A 23,068-nucleotide genomic window follows, 5' to 3' on the forward strand; every position below is an offset into this window, starting at 1 on the left:
TACTAACCAACCCTTGGCTATGTATGCTATACTGTGTTGGACTTGATGAGACTATTTCCATTGCACTTATGGATTGCTGTTCTTGTGTTGCTATAATTGCTTCTATTGTTTACCTCATTTGTAAGTCACTTTGGACAAAAGCGTCTGCTAAATGACTAAATGTAATTGTAAAAAAGTAACTAATTACGTTACTTAGTTACTTTTCATGGAAAGTAATACTTACGTTACTTTTGCGTTACTTTTTCTTACTTGGCTGATGCTTGATCTCTTTCAGGCCATGCAGGTGGCTTTTACGACTGAGAACTTATGCATTCAGAAATTGCATATTTCATTGTTTTTTTTTTACATTGAATTAATTAAACTAAAAAGTAACTTGCATTATTTTTTTTTAAAAATAACTCAAATATCATGTACATTTATAAAATAATACATTGCTTTACTTGTTATTTCAGAAAAGTAATATCATTACGTAATGCACGTTACTTTATGCGTTAACCCCAACACTGGTGCTAACAATGAACAAACACTCCTACAATATCTTTAAAATCAGATTTAAACAATAAGAATGGTTTTTACTAAAATGGTTACTATCATGTTTCTGTATACTATGAGCTATACCATGTTTCTGTATAGCTTACTGATAAAGCATTGCTTTAGCAGCAGAAAAACCCAGGGAATACACATACAAAATATATACCTACCTACCTTGTAATGCACTGTAAATCACTTTGGATAAAATCGTCTGCCAAATGCGTAAATGCAAAATGTGCAAATGTAAAATGTGCAAAATAGCTATATTTTATTAAGGGTTTATTAAAGATAAATAAATGCATGTTAGTTAACCAATGCCTTATGTTATTACAAGGCGCTCTGGAATGTTTGATTGTGATTGATCAGTGGCGACATTCCAAGGTTTTTATTCCCAGATAATAACTGCGGAACTAAAAATACAACTTCTCTCATCTGGGGACTGTGAGTCATCTTGACGGGTGCAATTTAATAATTCCAAATAAACTGAATATAAATATGACTAATAACTAGGGCTGTCAAAAGATTAATCGTGATTAATCACATCTAAAATAAAAGTTTGTGTTTACATAACATATGTGTGTGTAGTGTGTATAATTAATATTTATATATAAAAACACACACAGTCATGTATATATTTAAGAAAAATTGGTTATATTTATATATAAAATATTTATATTTCTATATAATATAAATTATATAAATGTTTATACAGTATATAAATGCAAATATTTCTTAAATATACACATGAATGTGTGTGTATTTATATATACATAATAATTATACACATTACACACACATATGTTATGTAAACACAAACTTTTATTTTAGATGTGATTAATCACGATTAATTTTTTGACAGCCCTACTAATAACATATTTGAGATTTTATTTAAAAATGATTCAACCAAATGCAAGCTAATAACATCAGTAGTTTGTGTACTGTATGTTTACTCATGTGGCAAATAGCCATGTTAAAAGTGGAATGACATATACGGACCCTTCCTCGTTGGGTTCCACATCACACTTATCAAATACAACCTTATTGTAAAGTGTAACTACTTTTCCTTATTGTAAGTTTTTTATAGTGACATCAATTATATTATAGTACTTCTGAAGTGATTTTTTTTTTAATTCCTGTGGGGATGTGGGGGTATCTACAGCTCTAAATGCAACCAGTTCCCTTTAAAAGACATGTTTTCTCAACATGCATGCTCTCTACAGCAAGAGTGTGTTTTGGAGGTGTAAGTGATCGTCCAAAAAGTGTGCATAGTTGGTAGTGAGTGAGCAATGGCCAGCTTGGCAAGAAACACACGCCACTCCTACTCTCAGCACAGTGTTTGCTTTGTATGCTACCCACACTGAGCCTTTCATAGTCTCTCTCTCTCTCTCTCTCTCTCTCTCTATCTATCTATCTCTCTCTCTCGCAGCCATGGCTCCAGTGGTGCCAGAGCTGAGCAGCGATATTGACACCAGTAACTTTGATGATGATATAAAGGATGATCCATTAGGCATCGAGACCTTCCCTCCTCCACGTGCCTTTGCAGGAAATCAGCTACCGTTTGTGGGCTTCACCTACTTCAGGGAGGACCAGTAAGTGTAAAATTATGTGTTTACATGATGGGCACTTAAAGTGGAACGGTTGCTAAAATTGGTATATGGCATAATATGGCAATGTGACATAACAGACGCTTGTAGGATTCAAGGAGTTACAACACTTTCATTTGGACTTTAAACATTGTAAACCATTTTTACCAGCTGAAAAAGGCAATTTTATACTTTTGTCAAGGACTCAATAATCTACTCTGCTCGATACTGCTTGTGAACAGAACTACTATTGCTTTTTGCCGGGTAAGGTTTTCTTTAAAATGAGCACAATGAATCTAGAAAATGTCTTATTTGACCCATTCATATTTTTAAACAACTATACGTTTTGGATTGAAAAGATTCATTATAGATTCATTTAAACCAAGCGGTTGGGTTTGTCCATATTTTACCAAATCATGGGTTGAAACATTGTACGTTTATTATTATAATTTATAGAGATTGTTATTTTTTAATAGATTTTAGATTTATTTTCTATAGATCTAGAATATTTTATCTGATGTAAACAATTTTACCTGACAGGTTCCCAGTTGAAATCTTTGAAAGTTTGTGAATCTAGGGGAAAAAATTCAAGGCCCTGGGTAGTTATTAAAAATATACATACATAGATACCGGTCAATGAAATTGCTTGGATCTATTTTATGCAAGAAAAAAAATCCATATTATTCCCTGTGTAGTGTGTGGTGTAGGATAATATCATTAAAATTCTAGACTTTTTAAGCACACGTGCTAAACTGTTCGCTTTAAATGCTTATATCTTCTGTATGCATATGTTGATTCATACCAAAATGCTTTTTTGCATAGTTGTGTTTGACACATAAAAACGTCTCGGGTTACGTATGTAACTGTTGTTCCCTGAGAAGGGAACGAGATGCTGCGTCTCCATTGCCATACTCCCTGCGTCCCTGTAACGCCGTCTTTGGCAATATTTCAGATAGCGATATACTTCCTGGCTCCCGTGTAACCCTGTCTTTGTCGTTAAGCCTCACCATTGGTTGAATTTGATATACACATTCAGACGCACTCACCTCTGGAGGCGTCCCCAAAATGTCACCGCAGTGACGCAGCGCGAGTTCCCTCGAAATGGAACTGTAACAATGTATCTTTAAAGGTAACACGATGTAACCTTTCTCTCACTTGAAATGTATCCCCACATTTAGTCCTTGAATTTGGGGGTATTGGACCTGAAAAGTCCTTGGAAGGTCCTTGAATTTGAGTTTACCTAATGTGTGGGAACCCTGCATGAGTTTTTAAAAGATTACTAATTTCCATGGATATTGCAGTGTAAAATGTCCAGATATTTCCAGGTTTTCCATGATTGTGGAATTATTGTAAATTTATTCTGAGGTAGAGTAAAAAGGAGATATCCATCTAAATGACAGGAAATTATACCATCTGAGAAGGAAAGAGTTAAAAGCATTTAACATTTCAGACATCATCCTGTTTGAGTTTACACAGGTATCTTGTTCTCTTACATACACAAACTCATAGATGAACATTTAAGAGCTTTAACATTACAGCAAGCCTTTGTATAGACTGATAGATGTGAGCAGGATATACAGTATTATTGCTCATTGCAGGGTATGGTTATAGTAACCGGGTATGAGTACTGCATTTGTTCTATCACAATTCCTTCATTTTTCCCTCACACTTTCCCTGTTTCCTCTTTGCTCACTCAGTTTCTCCAGTGTTACTGAGTAAAGCCACATGCGCTGCTGGCACAACTGAAGATGTTGAAGAGTTGCTTTGCCATCTTTCTAACTTGTGAAGCATTTAACATAACATTATTTCTGTCTCTCTGTTTTAGGTTGTTAATCCACAAACAAAACGGTTCAGAGGAGGAATCTGAGATCTCTGATGATAGGTTCATAGAAAAGGAGCATGGATTAAACCAGTCAAAGGTATACATCTGTTTGGATGTGACTGACTTATCCCTGGTTCTCTGATCATGAGGCACTTAGGTCCTGTATTATGGTTTAGTTTCATTTGGGTCAGTAAAGGATGCACCCACCCCAGAAACTGAAATTGTCTGAAATTTAACTAAATTTATTAAGAGGACATTTTTTCCTTTTTGTGACATTTGGCAATGTCTTCAACTGGAAAACTGTTGTAAATAAAAAGAAAAAGTTTTTCAGTCAGTATTGAGCAGATTTTTATAAAGGCAGAGACTGGCAAACAGTCCCCTTTTAATTTAAGGAAAAAGTATGAGACACAAAATTGTATTTTTAAAATAGCAGTATTACGGTTTTGTGCCATTACTCAATATAAATGTTATCCACATTTTGCTGTATTCAAACTGGTATGTTTTTTTATTTTCCTGTGTTTTTGTTTCTTTTTTTTTGCATTTTTTAGTCCAATGATCTACAGAAGAAACTGATTAAGTTGGAGGAAAAAATCAAACATGAGTTACAAGCAAAGGAGGAGCTGGAAAGTAAATGCAGGTGTTAAAATTTAAACCATTAAATTTAAAATTTTTAACCAATTTAAATGGATGATTCATGACAAAGGCAAAAACATTGAGTCCCTTGAATTAAAACAAATATAAACTTTGTTGTATCCCAACAGATCAGCAAATCAGCGACTGGAGAAGCTGTCCAAAGAGCTTGAAGAAGAGGTAAGCCACTGTTATAAAATCACTATTGTTTCTAAAAAGAATTTAAAGTATTTTTTGTGGCCCTGGACCGCAAAACCAGTCAAATGTTGCATGGGTATATTTATAGCAATGGCCAACAATAAATTGTATTGGTCAAAAAAAAAAAAAAAAATGATGCCAAAAATCATTACGATATATATTAAAGATCATGTTCTATGAAGATATTTTGTACACTTTCTAACATAAATATATCAAAAAATTATTTATCATTAGTACTACGTGTTGCTAAGGACTTACATTTGGACAAATTTAGTAGAATATTGGTCCTATCCTAACAAACCACATCAATGGAAAGCTTTTAGATTTTTTCAGATTTCATAAAGATTTACTCAGCTTTCAGCTGATATATTAGATTATTATATAAAAGATAAAAGAAATTCGATAATTATTATTTTTTTTTTTTTGAAAAAAATGACCTTTTATGACTGGTTTTGTGACCCGGGTTTACATTTTAGTTCATATAAGCAGCTTTACTTATTAGACTCTCCACTTTTCATTCTCAATGTTTCAGTGTACTTAATATGGCCTGTATTACCAGCATGTTTTTTGCATTTTATGTTCGCCTAACATTTGAAAGGACCTTGGTTTGAAGTCCCTTTAGCTTTGTGCCACTCGGCGTCTATATTTCCAATGCCCGCCAGCATTTTTTGTGATTTTCACAAAAGTTACACAAAATGCGTTTCAGGAATTTTTTCTTCTATGTATAAACATTCAATATATTTAACATGAAAGAACAGACCCTCTGCCTTTAGACAAACAAACAAAACGAAAAAAAGTTTTATCCTATCTTCATTTGTTTTCCAAAAATAAAAAAAATTGAGCAAAAAGCTGAGATAATTGCATTTTTGTAAAGGACTTTTGTTAGATATCAGATTCAGAACAAAGATCGAAACAAACACAGCGTTTACAATGTTGTAGAATTAGCTGATGCTACAGTTTTATATAAATTGGCTAAAAGCGCCACCTAGTAGATAATAGCAGAATTACAGATTGCTGTAAAAACTCATCAGGGAAGCATCATTGGCAGGGAAATGTTTTCTCATAATTGACAAGATAACTTGTCAATGGCAGGGAAAGAGTTAAGCTCAAATTGCTCAAACAGCTACTGGTTGGCAAGTGCCTCGTGCGACTCCGTATAGAGCCCCTCCTACAGAGAATCTTTATTGATTGATGATTGGTTGAGGATTTAACTGGAAGGCGGGATTTCCAATGGCAGGGCGGCCAAATTTAGTGTTGCATTGTCCTCCTATAGCAGTGCTCAATCTTGTGTCACTCACTATATATATCTTTATAATTTTCTTTATGAGATCACTTAATGGTCTGTCACTGTTTGAATGTGTTTTCAAACCCTCTCATTGTTTCTCTCTTCTTATAGGTGAATGCGAGACAAACTGCAGAAGAGTCTCTGAGGGATTTGGAGAGGGAGCAAGCTTTGCTGAAACACCAGCGTTCAGAAAGTGTAAGAAAAGCCGGACTTCAGACAGACAGAAAGCGTGCTCTTGAGAATGAGGGTGAGGAACACTAACACTGAACATAGATGACTGCATTAACACACAGTGATCTGATTTGTTATTTACTGTAGACTTCAGTCATTATTTGTCATGCAAATGCATTTAACCACATGCATTGCCACAGCCAGCATCTACACGATTTGCTCACTTCTAATCTCTAATATTCTCTTATCTAGAAAGTAATAGTTCTGCTGTGCTAATGGTCTATATTTGGCATTTCTGTCTCGTGTAGTGAGTAGCCTGAAAGAGCAGCTAGCCGAGCTTAAGAAGAAGAACCAGAACTCTCATCTTTCCACCGAAAAGAACATTCACTTGGAGAGACAGGTTGGTCTGTTTATCACACTTTACCATACACTTTAACCATAGTTACCTAAAACTAATTCTAGCCATGATGCAATATGTTTTGTTAGATTTAAGGAACACACCGACTTTGGGGCATTTTAGCTTATTCACCATATCCCCCAGAGTTAGATAAGTGCATACATACGCTTTTCATCTCTGTGCGTCCCGTAATTCTGTCTGACGCACCCACCGCTAGCCTAGCTTAGCACAAAGACTTGAAGTAAATGGCTTCAGCTAGCATATTGCTCCCAATAAGTAACAGAATAACACCAACATTTTCCTATTTATATGTTGTGATTTGTATGGGCGGCAGTGGCTCAGTGGTTCATGTAGGTTGTCTACAAATTGGAAGATTGGTGGTTCAATTCTCGGTTCCACCTGACCAAGTGTCGAGGTGTCCTTGAGCAAGACACCTAACCCCAGCTGCTCCCGCTGAGCTGGATGGAGCCTTGCATGGCTGACACAGCGTGTACAAATAACAAAGTCATATTAGACATAGACATCTTTTAACCATAATACTGGGAACTATATTCTCAGAAGGCGAAGCACTGCTACTAGTTACGGCACACACAGAGATGAAAATGGTGTCTATGGACTTATCTATCTCTGGGGGATAAGGTGAATAAGCTAAAATCCCAAAACGTCAGCGTGTTCCTATAATACATTAACACAAAGCTATAAAATGACTAATATTAAATAAGAAACTAAAGCTTAAGTGTGTAGGTTTTTGGTGTATGGGATGGGGTGTTCGTTTAAATTTTTACATTTGGCAGACACTATGGGCCCTATTTTAACGATTTGAAACGCAAGTGCGAAGCGCAATGCGCAAGTGAGTTTGTGGGCGGATCTTGGGCGCTGTTGCTATTTTCCCGGCGGGAGAAATAACTATTGCGCCAGGCGCAAATCAATAAGGGGTTGGTCTGAAGTAGGTTCATTATTCATAGGTGTCGTTTGGGCGTAACGTCAAATAAACCAATCAGAACGCTATCCAACATTCCCTTTAAACGCAAGGGCGGAAGTTCCATGGCGGGTTGCTATTATTTTGACGGATTTACCAGGCGCACGCCAGGAGCGGTTCACAGTCGAGGAGACCGATGTTCTTGTAAGAGCAGTCAAAGACAGAGAAGTTGTTTTGTATGGGGATGGGAGAAACCCGCCCAAATCAGCGTCGATTACACAGGCGTGGGAGGAAATAGCACAATTGTCTCATCAGCTGGCATCCCCTGGACGTTGCGCAGCAAGCGCTACAATGATGTCAGGAGACGGGGGAATCCCAAGCTTGCCAGCATAAATCGGGCACGCCGTGTAACGGGAGGTGGATCTGCCTCTACACAGATCTGCGTCCACCCTCACCGCTGAAAGGGTTTGGGGGCTTTGAAATCGGACCCCAAGAAACGCAAGCAAGGTCCAACCCCAAAGAACACTAACAAATCAAGTTCATATACATTAAGGTTTCTTATGAAAACATTTTAATTATTATTTACATAAAATAAACGTAATACAGCCAAACAACAAACTTATGAAAATATTGTAATCGTTATTTGCATGAGAATTTTTTAACGCAGCCACACAATAAATAAAAACTATTACCACAATGCTCACCACTATGATTTCCTTTATCTCATGTGTTAATATTTTTTATTGTAACAATTTATGATTTGCAAAAATAACTGTTGCATCTGTGTAGATTAGATAAGCAAATTGTGTGTGCGTTGTGCACGCTATACATTATGGTCAAGCATGCGCCCTTAAAATAGCATAATGAACCACGCGCAACGTGCCACTGACTTTAGACTAGTTTTTTTTTTGGTCAGTGGCGCAATTGTTTTTTGAAACTGCAAAAAAGCATCAGGGATGGTTTGCGCCGGAACACGCCTTCTTTTTTGCGCTGAACCAGGGCGCCCAGGGAGCGCAAGTTCATTCCCTAGTTTGCCGATGTGCGTCTGTGGAGGGAAAAACACGCTGTTTGTGGTGTAAAATACTAATGATACATGCGTCACTGACAAAGTCAATTGCGCTGGGTGCAAGATAGGGCCCTATTTCTCAAAGCATATTACAGAACTTAGAAAAATCAAAAAATACTACAAAAATATTAAAATTATCTAATATTATAATATATAAAATAATATTATTTTATGCCAAAAATCATTAGTATATTATGTAAAGATTATTTACCATAAAGATATTTTGTACATTTTTTATTGTAAATATATAAATACTTTATTTTTGTGAGTGGATTCAGTAAACTCAGAAACTCGCCTACAAACTACTTGTTGCTATACCTGCTCTTGAAATTTATTTTTATGTATCCCCATTCAGTCCACAAGGTCTTTACAGCAGTGAGAGCGCTAAAACCAATTTTTCATTAGTAGCCTTATGTGTTGCTAAGGTTTAATTTGGACTTTGAACTTTAAAGGCAATTTTCTCATATTTAGATTTTTCTTCACCCTTAGATTCCACATGTTTAAATCATTGTATCTCAGCCACATATTGTACTATACGTCAATGGAAAGCTTGTTTATTTAGGTTTCACATGATGTATAAATCTCAGTTAAAAAATAAGACCCTTACGAAACGTTTTGCGGTCCTGGGTCACATACAGGAATCCATTAGGAGAGGGGGCTCCAACCTTTTTGTGGGCAAGGGCTACCACAATGGATAAAACAATCCGGAGGGCTACTTTTTGGTATAGTCTACTCAAAACATTTCAGTTTTACTTGTTGATTTTATTTTATTACTTGTTGATATTTTTAGTATTGTTTAAAATGTTATCATAAGTAAACCAAGCTAATATGAAAAATATGTAATAAATGAATATAACAATTGAGACTATTAATATAGAATGTGTTTTGGCAGGCACCACGTTGGAGACCCCTGCATTAGGATAAATGCTCATATAAAATTAATAACGTTTAAATATTTTAGAGAGAAAAACAACAAAGATACGGATTAACAATGGGATTGCAAGTTGAATTTTGAAGTGCAAGTGAAATTCTTGTACTTCACATGTGTAAAATAAGAGATTCTAATGATATGAATGACCTTCTTTTTAGTTGGAGGAGGTAAATGCAAAACTTGTTGCAGAGGTGGAGGAATCGGAGCGGCTGAAAAAGGCCCAGGCTGAGGCACTGAGACAGTCCCAGCAGCTGGAGGTCTCTCTCAGAGAGCTTCAGGAGCGTCTGGCCCAGCTGGAGAACAGCAGACTGGGTCTGGAACAGGAGAAACAGACCCTACAAACCTCACTGGAGGCGGAGAAGCGAGAGAGAAGTCTTGGCTCTGAGACCATCAATGACTTACAAGGTCAGTGCGTGTTTTTCTGTGCCAGTGGTGCCAAAAACTTGAGAAAAAATCAAACAAAAGTAGCTGTAAGTGAATAAACATTTACCAAGCTTCTTAGAAGGAGATTGCGTTGAATTTTAGGAATCCCACTGTGTGTGTGTGTGTGTCTGTGTGTGTGTGTGTGTGTGTGTGAATGAGAGAGTAAAAGCAAATGTTTATGTGTGAGTGAGTGAGTGAGTAGTGGCCAGGTTGTTGCTGAAAGACACACTGGACTCTTGTCTGTTGGGCCATGTTGTTTTGTTGGGGTGGAGCTGCCCACAGAGAGTAAACATGAATAGAGCGTTATTTAAAGCCCCTTGGCAGGTAGCTGACGTTATTTTGCTGGACAGGGAAAATGGGCTTGAGCGAAAATCTCTCTTCACTTCTTCTGTGTCACATTTTTTCTACTGAAACAGAGTAGGTTAAATAAGAAACGTATGGTCTTTATGATGTAAAGTTTTATTGACGTTGTAATCCTGAATTCTTCACCCTTGACCCTACCCTACTTGTCTCTCTTTTTCAGGTCGAGTCTCTGGGTTGGAAGACGAGTTAAAACACATGAAAAGTTCTCTTTCAAAGGCTGAATCAGAGAAAAGACAGTTACAAGAGGACTTTACTGCCCTGGAAAAGGTGCGAGTGTGTTAACAAGACTTTCTCAGCATCTATGTGTGGGTATGTCTATTTTTGTGAAACCCCATTATTGTTGTCACTTCACCTACAGGAGAAAAGCAAACAGGAGATTGATCTCACCTTCAAACTGAAAGCTGTCCAGCAGAGTCTGGAGCAGGAGGAGGCGGAGCACAAAAACACCAAAGCCAAATTGGCAGACAACAACAAAATCAACCAATCCATCGAGGAGGCCAAGTCAGAGGCCCTCAAAGGTGCCAAGTTTTTCTCTACTTCTCTTAAAGTGTTTTACGGTGCTCTTGAGAGCAATACCGTGTCTCTGTATGAAAACAAAATGTGATATTTATTTTCCAAGATGACTTTATGTTTTAGTTGAGTGAGTTAATTTTTCCGAAATTCGTAGTACAACCCTGTTTTTTTTTTTTTTGGTGCAAATCTTGTTTCGGCTGGATTCAGTGACACTGTGTGTGTGTGTGACAGATATGGAACGTAAGCTGCTAGAAGAACGATCTGCAAAACAACTGTTGGAAAGCAGACTGATGCAGCTGGAGAAGGAGAACTCGGTGTTAGACTGTGATTACAAACAAGCCAAAAATGAACTCCAGGAGCTTCGCTCGCTCAAAAACACACTCAATGAGGAGGTACACCTGTCTGTCTGTAGCTGTCTGTCTGACTGACAGATAATGTATTATTATAATATTATATATGATGCAATTGAGAAAATATTTTATGTCAAGTTTTATGTGTATGCATTAGGTGGAGGTGCTAAATGTGCGCGTGCAGCAGGAGGCTCAGAAGAAGACTTTGTGTCAGGCTGATCTGAAAGTTCAGAGACAGGAGATCAGCACCCTGCGTTCCTCTGAGAAACAGCTTAAACAAGAAGTCAACCATCTGTTGGAGCTCAAACTCAGTCTGGAGAAACACAACGAGGAGCTGCGCAGGTGAGTTACTCACTGATTCATCTATTCATGATTATTAGTCACGTGACCTTATACGTCATCCACTCTTTTTCCAGGTGACTGCCACCATTTTAAGTACCTACCGAGTACTGTCTATAGCTAGCTTGCTATGATTTACAGCATATTTTTCCCCTAAAAATCTTATTTTCTTGTTTTTAGTTTGTATATTCTATGCATTAGATTCATATACCATAAATATGATGCATTACATATCATGTCATAGAAAAATAAGCCCATGTAAAACTTGCCATCTCCACTGTTATTTTTTTAATCAAAAACAGCTTACATGAAAACAAAAACTGTAAATATATGATGAACATAACAATACAAACTTACTTTATCTGAGTGCAGCTCCACAGTCCGGTGCAACTCATTTTTATACAGTGATTTTTATAAAATGATATTAAACCCATGATTCACTCACCCTCAAGCTGTCCGAGTTGCATATGTCCATTGTTTTTCAGACAAACACATTTTCGGATATTTTAGAAAATGTTTTAGATCTTTCAGTTGATTAAATGTAATGTTACGGGGTCCACCTATAGTCCACGACCTTCAAGTCCAAAAAAAGTGCCTCCATCCTTCACAAATTAAATCCAAACGGCTCCAGGATGATAAACAAACGTCTTCTGAGGGTAATCCGCGCAGTGTTGTTGTAGAAATATCCATATTTAAAACTTTATTAACGAAAATAAATACCTTCCGGTAGCGCCGCCATCTTAGTCGCGATGATAAGGATGAGAGCTTACGCAGCCTATGGAGGCTACTCTGCTGCTGCTCTGTCCCCCGCCCTCCGAATTTGTCATATGTCACTAATAAAAGTGCGTACACTACGCTAAAACTCTCTCCTGAATGCGGACGCGACTTAGATGGCGGCGCTACCGGAAGGTATTTATTTTCGTTAATAAAGTTTTAAATATGGATATTTCTACAACAACACCGCACGATGGACATATGCAACTCGGACAGCTTGGGGGTGAGTAAATCATGGGTTTAATATCATTTTTGGCCGAACTATCCCTTTAACACAAAAAGTCATATGCGGTCGACGATCCACAATGGGGATGTTTTAATATCTAACCTCTGAAGAGGTTTCTCAGCGGTTCTGTGAGAGACTAGCCGGCCCGCTATGCTACCAAAACAAAACATTCGGGTGCGCACGAATGTATCTGCATTTGTAAGTGCAGATTTGCGCAAAAGTATATTTTACTGACGTTAGTTGAATCCTTGTAATCGTTTCGTGAGTGGTTACTACCCCCAATTAATAAAAGCTTTGCTGAATAAGCAATGGCTGGCTGCATTTTGGCTTTATCCAGTCAAAAGCGAAGGTGCACAAAATAACACCTACCCAATGTGCGCTTCCAGGACATTTTAAGTCCTCAAACCTCATCTGATTGGACAAAACAGAAAAATAGGGTGGGATTCATCGGAACAGTCTAACGAATCGGGAAGAGATGCATTTTCAGTGATAAGAATCGATATTTGATAGAAAATAAACATGATCGATCATACTAACCGTAAGCGTGCATGTAAACTGTAAAGGATCTTGCAGGATTTTTCCTTATTTTTCATTGTTTTGAATTAAAGTGTGGGATGCATTTTGAAGAGTGACCCTTAGGTTGCAATGTACGCGTCGCTGAAGTTTTTTGGATATGTCAGAAATGATCAGAACCATATATGGTAAGATATGTGAGTACTGACATTCATATTAGTATGCGGTCCGTCTGCATTTCATTTAATCCTTTTCACTTCCGTGTATTGATGGCAAAATAAGCTCAGAACATGAATCTTGAGTGTATTAGCTTTCAAATAATGCAAAGTTTATGATTGTTGTTGAATATTTGATGTAAAACAAAGTACAGAAACACATAGACTGACATATTGATCTTGCCGAATCAGGTATTCAAGATGGCGGCAGACAAGTGTTTGAGAAGTGAGTGACGTCAGTATGTTGACGTCATCTGATATTCATGTATATAAGGTTTTCATGAAATGATTAAGGATGCAAATAGTTATTAAGATTTATTTTATGGATAATCATTAAAAGCCATCCTTCTATTAGAAGATATAATGTACATATAAATAGTATCCGAGCTTGTGGTATTCAACTGGTATTCATTTGGTTCGTGAAATGCTTACAGTGGCTGTTCTTGAGAAACAAAATGTTAATGTTAATGCGCTGGTGGACAAACTTAAAGATTTATTATCTAAGAGTAAAGATTTACCAGACGATACCCATCATTAGAAAAGTCAAGCTTAACGATATCAGCAAATATATTGTCCAAGGCAATTTATATACGAGTTTACCTATACACAAAAAATTTTTTTTCCCGAAAATAATATTTAACATTAACATTTAACAGCAAAAACAGCATCTAAAAGTTCTTTGCTCTGTCCAAACAGGGAAAAAGTAAAAGCTGACGTACATCTGAAAGACCTCAAGGAGCAACTGGAGTCAGAGCAAAACTTTACAGTATGTGTGCCAGGTTTTTCCATGTTTTGTGAATGTATGCACTGTAAAACATTTTGGCCTGGTTTCACAGACAAGGCTTACATCTAGATTACAAAATGCATGTTTGAGCTGTTTTAACTAAATACAACTTGCCCTGTTAAAATATATCAGTGGAAATGTTTGTCTAAGTGATAGTTCAACAAAAAAAGTCACCTGTCTCCTCGTCACATGCACAATACCTTGCTTCACATGTCACATATCACATGTGCAAAAAACACGACACAGACGAGAAAAACTCGAAACACTGTGTTTAATTTCAGTTTGAGGAGAACGTTAGTGTCAGAAACAGGCCGTGCCTCTGAGAAGTGAATTTGACCTTTTTTTAAGTTTGTGCCGTGGTATTCAGGAACTGATTTGCCACTGACTTGTTTTTCGCCTAGAAGGCAAGTAAATGCTTCTTTAAGCACTTTTATATTGGAAAGAAACTGGCAAAATAACAGGAATTGACCAAATTTACGTGCATATTTACAGCTGGTCTATTCGCACTGGATTAGTATTACCTGAGGTAATTTCTCTGGACCTTTTTACAGAAGGTAAAAGTCTTTATTGACATTAGGGCTGGGTATCGATTCAGATGTACCAGATCGATTCGATTTCGGTTCACAAGCTGTCAAATCGATTAGATTTCCATTCTCGATTCAATTTTTTAATTCCGATTCTCGGGTTGGTTTTTATACTCGATTCTTGATTATAGATTTAATACAAATACTATATTTATAAAAAAGAACAGTGAACAGCAGTTTACAAGTGGGTTATTAACAAAAAGAAATTAAAAGCCACAACACTATCGTCATCGTCTTGCTTGCGAAATCTAAAATGCTTCCATACCTTTGACTTTTTATGTGAAGGTGGCGTCAACGTCGATGAAGCACCTAAAAATACAATTTTAAGCACTGAATTAATGAATGAATGACAGGCTCGCCTCTCGCTCCTAGGTAACATCACACAAGGCAAAACAGAGGGTGACATCTAGTGAAGAAGACTAGTTATTAGATTAACGTTAATCTTACGTTCAATGTTTGCGAAAATAAATACGAAAGAAAAAAACGATTATGCTCTTTGAGAATCGATTTTGAATCGACCACATTTTAAAAAAACGATTAATCGAAAAATCAAATTTTTTTTGCCCAGCCCTAACTGACATTTTCCATAATGATTACTAACATTGAGCATTCGGACGGGACTAAAATCACTGATAAGCTCTGATAAAATTATGTAAAACTAATCCCGTCCTAATAGTACTTTTGTGTTCAGCAGAACAAAGAAATTTATACATGTTTGTAACAACTTTTTGGGTGAACTAGCCCTTTAACATGCACACCACTATTGTTTCTTCTAAAGCCCTATTCAGACGGGATTCGTTTTAAGGGGCTAGATGGCGTAATGTAATTTTACCACAGGACATCTGTAATATTAATGGTCAAATCGGACGGGATTAGAAATCTCAGTAAAACATTCAAAAGTAGGAGGGGTAATTCGATTCGTCACCTCTCTCGTCGTCAGGTGCACAATACCTTGCTTCACATGTCACATATCACATGTGCAAACTTTTTTTTGTTATGTGTCGTGGTATTCAGGAACTTGTTTTTCTGCTTAGAACTCAAGTAAATGCTTCTTGAAGCACTTTCATATTTGAAATAAACTGGTGAAATAACAGGAAATTACGAAATTTACGTGTATATTTACAGCTGGTCTATTCGCACTGGATTAGTATTACCTGAGGTAATTTCTCTGGACCTTTTTACAGAGGTAAAAGTCTTTACTGACATTGTCCAGAATGATTACTGACATGGAGCATTCGGACGGGACTAAAATCACTGAGAAGCTCTGATAAAAATTTATTTACCCCACCTCCCTATGTAAAACTAATTTTGTCCAAATAGTACTTAAGTCACATTTATAAAAGTTAATTAAATGTCCTAATTTAATTAAGGCCTATTCCTGGCTTAATTTAACCTGATAAGGAACACTGTGCCGTACACGGCACACCCCCTCCCTTGCACGTGAGGCTGCATTACGTCATTGTAACTTTGAAGCATTAAATCTTCAAAATATACGGTCATGCGGCACATCGTTGTAAAGCTTAGACTTTCGGGATTCCAATAAGCGCACACAGAAACCATAATATGATTTTTAGCAGTCATAAAACTGTAATCTAGTTGTTAGTTACCTGAACCGGGCGGCGCCGATTTAGAATATTTACTTACCTTCAAAATCTTTCCTTTATCCGCTTCGGTGAAATTGTCCAAAACAAATTGTTCATAAATCCCCAAAAGTCCAAGGAAATGGAATATCCAAGCCTTTTAATCCAAAACGATTTGTTCATCTCACAATCTTGACGTTTCTGACCGAATTACGATATAAATAGTGTATACAATAAGTTCACTAACAGACATTCGTTCGAATCTCACTTTTCATTCACGATTTATAATGAATATATTCGGATGTCATGTTTATTGTGCAACGTCTGAGGAACAAATGCGCCCCCTTGTGGATTTTCAGCCGTTCCATAAGAGGCTACGCCCTGTCTGTGATACCAGGCCTTTGTGATTTTAAGTTTAAAGGTGCAGTGTGTACATTTTAGTGGCATCTAGTGGTGAGGTTGTGAATTGAAACACATAGAGAAGCTACAGTAGCCACCACCAGATAAACATATCTTCGAAGACAACTTGGTAAAAAAATTTGTCCGTTAAGGGCTTCTGTAGAAACATGGCGGCACAAAATGGCGACTTCCATGTAAGGGGACCCTCGGTATGTAGATAAAAACATCTCATTCTAAGGTAATAAAAGCATAAGGGTTCATTATGAAAGGTCTTTATACACCCCTGATAATATAGTTTTGTAAATTATTTAGCATTTCTGTCAAAAGATCCTTCTAAAAAATTACACACTGCACCTTTAAGTTATTTTATTTCAACTTGGTTTTTATAAGTTATAACAACTCAAGACAAAATTATAAATAGTAAATTGAAATTACTAGCCAGCCATAAACTTAAAAATGTAAGTAAAAATTCATTTACTACATTGTGTGTGGAAGGATGTGTTTTATTTGTTTGTGTTTGTTATTAAATGCTTTATATTCCTGATTATAGAAATTGTATAAGACTCAAATACGAGAGATGAAAGAGGAAAAAGACGAAAGGACTAAACTCTACCAAGATGCTCAGCAGAGAATAGAGGAACTGCAGGAAGAGAGGTGTGTATGAAAGCGAGTAAGAACAGGCTAATCCTGACTGTAATGATAGTATAAAATCATACGACAAGCAGTTTTCATATTATAACAGGAAGATAGTGGGGAAGATATCAACATTTTAAAGGGATAGTTCACCCAAATTTTTTTATTCTATCATCATTTATTCAATCCCATGTTGTTACAAATCTGTATAAATTTCTTTCTTCTGATGAACACAAGAAAATATTTTGAGGAATGTTTGTAAATCAATCAGAAGCCCCATTGACTTCCATATTATTATTTTTCCTACTATGAATGTCAAGCGGGTCTTCTGATTTGTTTGGTTACAAACATTTCTCAAAATATCTTCATGGTCATCAAATAAAAAGTATACAGATTTGTAATAACATGAGGGTGAGTAAATGGTGAACTATCCCTTTAAGCTTGAATTTCATTGGGACAATAAAGCTCATTTGGGCAGAGGGTGCTCCCTAGTGGTTTTGACACTGAAAAACACAAAGTTGATGGATGTAGGCACATCAGGACAGCATGCAAATGAAACTATATAAATTATTAAAAAATTAATTAATATGGTTTTATATAAATTACAACATAGATACAGCCACCTCAGCAGCATGATTTAATAAAAAATGAAATAACCTATACCAATTTTTATACATTGATGTGTACAGTATGTTGCACTGCTGTTTATGTGTGCGTAACTGATTTGCTTGTGGATTTATATAGGAATTCATTGGCAATTAAGCTGGAGGAAAGTCTGGAGAAAGCAGACTCTGAGCAGCTAGCACTAACCATCATTGAGCAGCAATACTCAAACCTGGAGAAGGAGAAGATCATGAAGGAGCTGAAGATCAAAGATATGATTGCCAAACATCGACAGGAACTCAGCGAGAGGGATAATACCATCAACTCGGTGAGAGGAGAAAGAGAGGGAGAGAGAGATAGCCTACAAGAATGAATTTGTGTTAACATGCTTCTCTTCTTTGTAAACTAAGCTGGAGGAGTCGAACCGCATGCTGACCATGGATGTTGAGACCCTGGCCAATGAAAAAGAGGAGCTCAACAATCACGTCAAACATTTACAGCAAAGTGAGTAGACGGCTGGAGCAACAAATTGCAATGAATGTTATGGTTACATGAAAAGAGTCATGTTATAAATGTTTATGCAGAGCTGGAGAATGCCAAAGAAGATTCGAAAGAGCTGAAATCTGTTAAGATGTATCTTGAGAAGCAGATACAGTCTGAGAAAACGCTCAAGATTCAGGTGTGTTTAAAAGGCGGGGTGGGGTTGGGTTTTGTGAAAAACATTTTCCTATCATAGCTAAAAGGAACAGTTCACATTCAAATATGAAAATTATCATAATTTGTTCACCCTCACGCCATCCCAGATGTACTGTATATGACATATTATCTTCTTATCTATCATGTTATCCTCTTACAGTATGGTGGTCAAAATGGCGAAGCTCCAGAAAGCACATACAAACTATACTGTACATTATTATTGCTTAAAGAAAATCTTGGTTAAGGTTCTAATGCTGCGTACACACCAAACGCGAAGCATCGCGTTCCTTGCTCTAGATTACTTGTAGAATTTAACTTTGTGTCTTGCGAATTTTCAGCTTAAGTTGAATATTAACTTGCGTGAGAGATGAGTTTGAAGCGAATAGCGCATGTTTACGCAATCGCAATGCCCAATTCAAGTCATTCACATCGCTCTGCGCGAGTTTGCGTCTATTCGTGTCAATTAGAGTTTTTGCATTGACTTGTGTGTAATCTACTTATGCAAATAGTTCAATTCGCTTCTGGTGTGTACGCCACATAAGCATTTTGGGGGTTTGTTTGGGAAAGCGTTGTTCCGAAGCAATAATAATATTTGTAACTTCATCTAGTGACACATTTAACATTTCACTTTTTGAGAATGTTAAAGAGACACACCACTTTTTTGAAAATATGCTAATTTTTCAGCTCCCCTAGAGTTAAACACTTGCTATTTTACCATTTTGGAATCCATTCAGCCGATCTCCGGGTCTGGCGGTACCACTTTTAGCATAGCTTAGCATAATCCATTGAATCTGATTAGACCATTAGGATCACGCTAAAAAATAACTAAAGAGTTTTGATATTTTTCCTATTTAAAACTTGACTCTTCTGTAGTTACATCGTGTACTAAGACCGACGGAAAATTAAAAGTTGCGATTTTTTAGGCCGATATGGCTAGGAACTATACTCTCATTCTGGCGTAATAATCAGGATTTTGCTGCTGTAACATGGCTGCAGAACAGTCCCCTTGGTTGCTTTTAATTGCAGGGGACTATTTTCGGCTGCTCATAATATCATTGCACCTCCTGCAGCCATGTTGTCCTTCATTATTACGCCAGAATGAGAGTATAGTTCCTAGCCATATCGGCCTAGAAAATTGCAACTTTTAATTTTCTGTCGGTCTTAATACACGATGTAACTAAAGAAGAGTCAAGTTTTAAATAGGAAAAATATCAAAACTCTTTGGTGATTATAAGCGCGATGCTAATGGTCTAATCAGATTCAATATATTATGCTAAGCAATGCCAAAAATGGTACCGCCAGACCCGGAGATCAGCTAAATGGATTCCAAAATGGTAAAAATCAAATGTGTAACTCCAGGGGAGCTGGAAAATGAGCATATTTTCAAAAAAAAGTAGAGTGTCCCTGTAATATCTATTGTTGTCTGGTAAAATGTAATTGTATCTATCTGCATGTTAGGCTATAAACAAGCTGGCAGAGGTGATGAAAAAGACAACGGGCACCAGGCAAGGGCAAAATCACGACACCGATATCCGCAGGAAGGAAAAAGAAAACAGACAGCTGCAGTCACAGCTGCGTATGGAGAAAGATAAACTCAACAATACTCTCATCAAATATCAGAAAGAACTCAATGACATGCAGGCTGTAAGTGACACACAACAGACATACAGTACAACCAGCCAAAAATATAATCACTCACAATTTTTTATTAAGACTATAAAATTTAATTGCTTGTCGCATCATCATATTCATAAATTTAATTGTGTGTGAAATCTGCTACTTTGCTTGCCTCAAAAAAATTAAATGCACTGACGATCCATCTTCATAAGATATACAGCAGCAAGTCTTATACACTAATCCTCTTTAACTAGAAGTGTTTATTTTTGTTTGTAGGTGATAGCAGAGGAGTCTCAGGTGCGACTAGAGCTCCAGATGGCTCTGGACAGTAAAGACAGCGATATCGAGCGTCTGCGCTGTCAGCTGACGTCTCTCAGCATCCACTCACTGGACACCACCAGCATCAGCAGCACCGGCAATGACCTGGATGGCGATGACAGTTATCCAGGTAGATTTATATTGTTAGGAACTGGCAGACACAGAGCCACTTATGGTGATAATAAATAGAGATTTAAAGAAAGAGTGCACCCAAAAATGAAAAGAACTATCTGTCATAAATATGAATGATAATGAAGAATGTAAGCTGGCAAGGTTTAAAGTCACAAAAAAACGGCCAGTGTACCATAAAAAACCATGTACACACAACTCATACTCTGTTCTTCACTTCAACCTTAAATGTATTTCCTTTCACTCTTTCATTTTTGTCTTTCTTATTGCTATCTACTGTTATTTTCTTCTTTTGCTCACAAAAGCTAATTTTTTTCCTCTTCTCGTAATTATTTTCCCCACTTTCTTCCTCTCCCATCACCGTGACCCTCTAGTTCGCATCACACACTCACAAACCTCGGAGTCAATGTCCTTCACATACCAGCGAAGCTCCAAGTCAGTGTGTATTGATACCCGGCCATGCCGGATTAACCCTCTGAACCCCTCTGACTCCGAGGAAGAGGAGGATTATGAGGAGGATGAGGAGGGTGGGTGGGATTCAAGGCCCGCTCTTACATACGATACACCAGCTGACCAAAATCCTGCAGGTGACCCTGCACAGTCTCGTTCAGTGTGGACCCAGCAAGCAATAACCGAGACAGTGAAATGACAGCTAACTATAGACACGATATAGTCTAGCTTTGACTAACCTACTTCTTTTAAATACCTTGAATTTGGTTACATGCTGTTTTTGCCTAAATAACTTGCGAGATATTTCGTCATGTAAGCAAAGAGACAAGTCAAGGTGTTTGCTTTTTATTTCATTTTATACGCACATTTTGTAAGCGTATACGCATTGTCTATTCTTGGGATATAATTAGATGTCTATTAGAATTTCACTGACCAAATTTTGCCTTGTTTTAGCCAAAATTGCTTGCTGGGGAGTTGCATGGATGTGTTTCAAAACCTTGTGAGGTGCCTACTTCGATGAGTGAATGTTTTTGTCGGTCTATGATGGCCAGATATGCTTTTCAGTAATTTTAGAAAGATTTAGATTTTTACATTTAAAGAGCTCATGACAAACCTGCGTAGTGCATCTGGCATGATTTATTGCATGATGTTTTTATGGATAATGCCTAAAAACCAATATTTCTGAATGACCTAAGAGTGGGATTAAGCGAATTTGATCAAAAAGTATATATAGTACATGTCAAGAGTATTTGGTTACAATCATTATCTAATTTTTGGGATCAGCAAAAAAAGGATGGGAAATCTTATAACAAATCAAGAAATGACAAACATTTATAAAAAATAACAAAGTTGCACATTAAGTAAGGTCTAAAATTAAATTATTAATTAAATGTAATTATTATTTTTATAGAGCTTGATGTGAAGTGATTTTCTGTTTGTCTTGGGTTGTTTGATTGATATTAATGACACAGACTTAAGTAGGTTATTTGAGGTTACTGTCTCTTTAAGACCAAATAAGCACAGACTGGTTTCTGCTTTTAATCTATACACACACTTTAGACATAAACAAATGTTTTTATTAGAAAAAGAATACTGTGGAAATAATTTTGTTTGTATGTGCCCTGTCAAGAACAGAAAAATGTTATGTTTGCTTGCTTTTTGAAACGCGTCTCTCCGTGTGTTCATTTTTGAGTGCACTTAAACCCACACGCACACACAGACGGAGGGCGAATTCCAAACGGCAAACAGTCGCTCCACATAAAAACGTTACGTTGTTTTTCAGTGCTCTATTCGCGAAATGTATTTTAATCGACTACAGTATGAGACACAGTGACGCAACTATCTGAGTTTACACATCAAGAGTTCTGATTCTGCTGATCTTTAAAGAATGATCATATCTGACCGCACGTGCGTCTGTGCGTAAAGTAATCTGCTTACTTAAGCGCCTTTTTGCGAGTTAAATTGTTTAAAATCACTTGAATGTTATCATTTGCAAACCTTCGAAACACGTGCAAATGACAAACTTTCCCTTTTTAAATTTGCGTATTAATCCGCGAATCACATGCAAGCCGAACCATGGGTCGTGATCCGTATGATCCGATATATGATCCGATTTGAGCTACACGGGCACAGGCAATCAAATATGGCGTGCGTGATGCTCACTGGATTTGACATCTTTTTGCTAACCGTGTGTTTTATGAAACTCCATTAACACTACTGGCAGAGAGAAACTTCTTGATTTTAAAAGCTGTCTAATAAAGATTTGCATTATGAATCTATAAAAGCCATTTTTGAATGCCAAAAAAGCTTGAAGATGTGCTAGCCTGCTTGTTCATTTTCAATCAACCTGTGTTGTTTATCAACCTTTTTTTATGTGTACAGCAGATGTCAGTCTCGAGGGATGGCTCTCTTTGCCCACCAAGAACACTAAAAGATTTGGATGGGAAAAGAAGGTAAAGGGTTAAACATACACATATTCCAATGTCACATCAGTAAAGACTCTCTCTTAATCTGTGCATGTATCTCT

At 36.9% G+C, this 23,068-nt stretch overlaps 1 protein-coding gene across 6 annotated transcripts in view; it reads left to right on the top strand.

Annotated features, from left to right (window-relative positions):
• Positions 1 to 23,068, top strand: part of rock2b (rho-associated, coiled-coil containing protein kinase 2b) — a 47,770-nt gene that overhangs the window by 18,203 nt on the left and 6,499 nt on the right. For 3 of the 6 annotated variants that reach the window (XM_065268211.2, XM_065268208.2, XM_065268212.2), the window contains exons 9-28: positions 1,958 to 2,120; positions 3,940 to 4,033; positions 4,485 to 4,573; positions 4,698 to 4,746; positions 6,161 to 6,296; positions 6,529 to 6,620; positions 9,692 to 9,938; positions 10,480 to 10,586; positions 10,678 to 10,837; positions 11,064 to 11,224; positions 11,340 to 11,524; positions 13,946 to 14,015; positions 17,147 to 17,250; positions 17,974 to 18,160; positions 18,243 to 18,336; positions 18,417 to 18,511; positions 19,987 to 20,172; positions 20,422 to 20,593; positions 20,967 to 21,179; positions 22,924 to 22,994. In XM_065268211.2, the coding sequence (XP_065124283.1) occupies positions 1,958 to 2,120; positions 3,940 to 4,033; positions 4,485 to 4,573; positions 4,698 to 4,746; positions 6,161 to 6,296; positions 6,529 to 6,620; positions 9,692 to 9,938; positions 10,480 to 10,586; positions 10,678 to 10,837; positions 11,064 to 11,224; positions 11,340 to 11,524; positions 13,946 to 14,015; positions 17,147 to 17,250; positions 17,974 to 18,160; positions 18,243 to 18,336; positions 18,417 to 18,511; positions 19,987 to 20,172; positions 20,422 to 20,593; positions 20,967 to 21,179; positions 22,924 to 22,994 (2,675 nt within the window). The remainder of the gene's footprint in view (positions 1 to 1,957; positions 2,121 to 3,939; positions 4,034 to 4,484; positions 4,574 to 4,697; positions 4,747 to 6,160; positions 6,297 to 6,528; positions 6,621 to 9,691; positions 9,939 to 10,479; positions 10,587 to 10,677; positions 10,838 to 11,063; positions 11,225 to 11,339; positions 11,525 to 13,945; positions 14,016 to 17,146; positions 17,251 to 17,973; positions 18,161 to 18,242; positions 18,337 to 18,416; positions 18,512 to 19,986; positions 20,173 to 20,421; positions 20,594 to 20,966; positions 21,180 to 22,923; positions 22,995 to 23,068) is intronic. The other 3 variants (XM_065268209.2, XM_065268213.2, XM_065268214.2) reach the window with 3 other exon arrangements.

Source organism: Paramisgurnus dabryanus, chromosome 12 (assembly GCF_030506205.2).
Source record: "Paramisgurnus dabryanus chromosome 12, PD_genome_1.1, whole genome shotgun sequence".
In the NCBI taxonomy this organism is placed as follows: Eukaryota; Metazoa; Chordata; class Actinopteri; order Cypriniformes; family Cobitidae; genus Paramisgurnus; species Paramisgurnus dabryanus.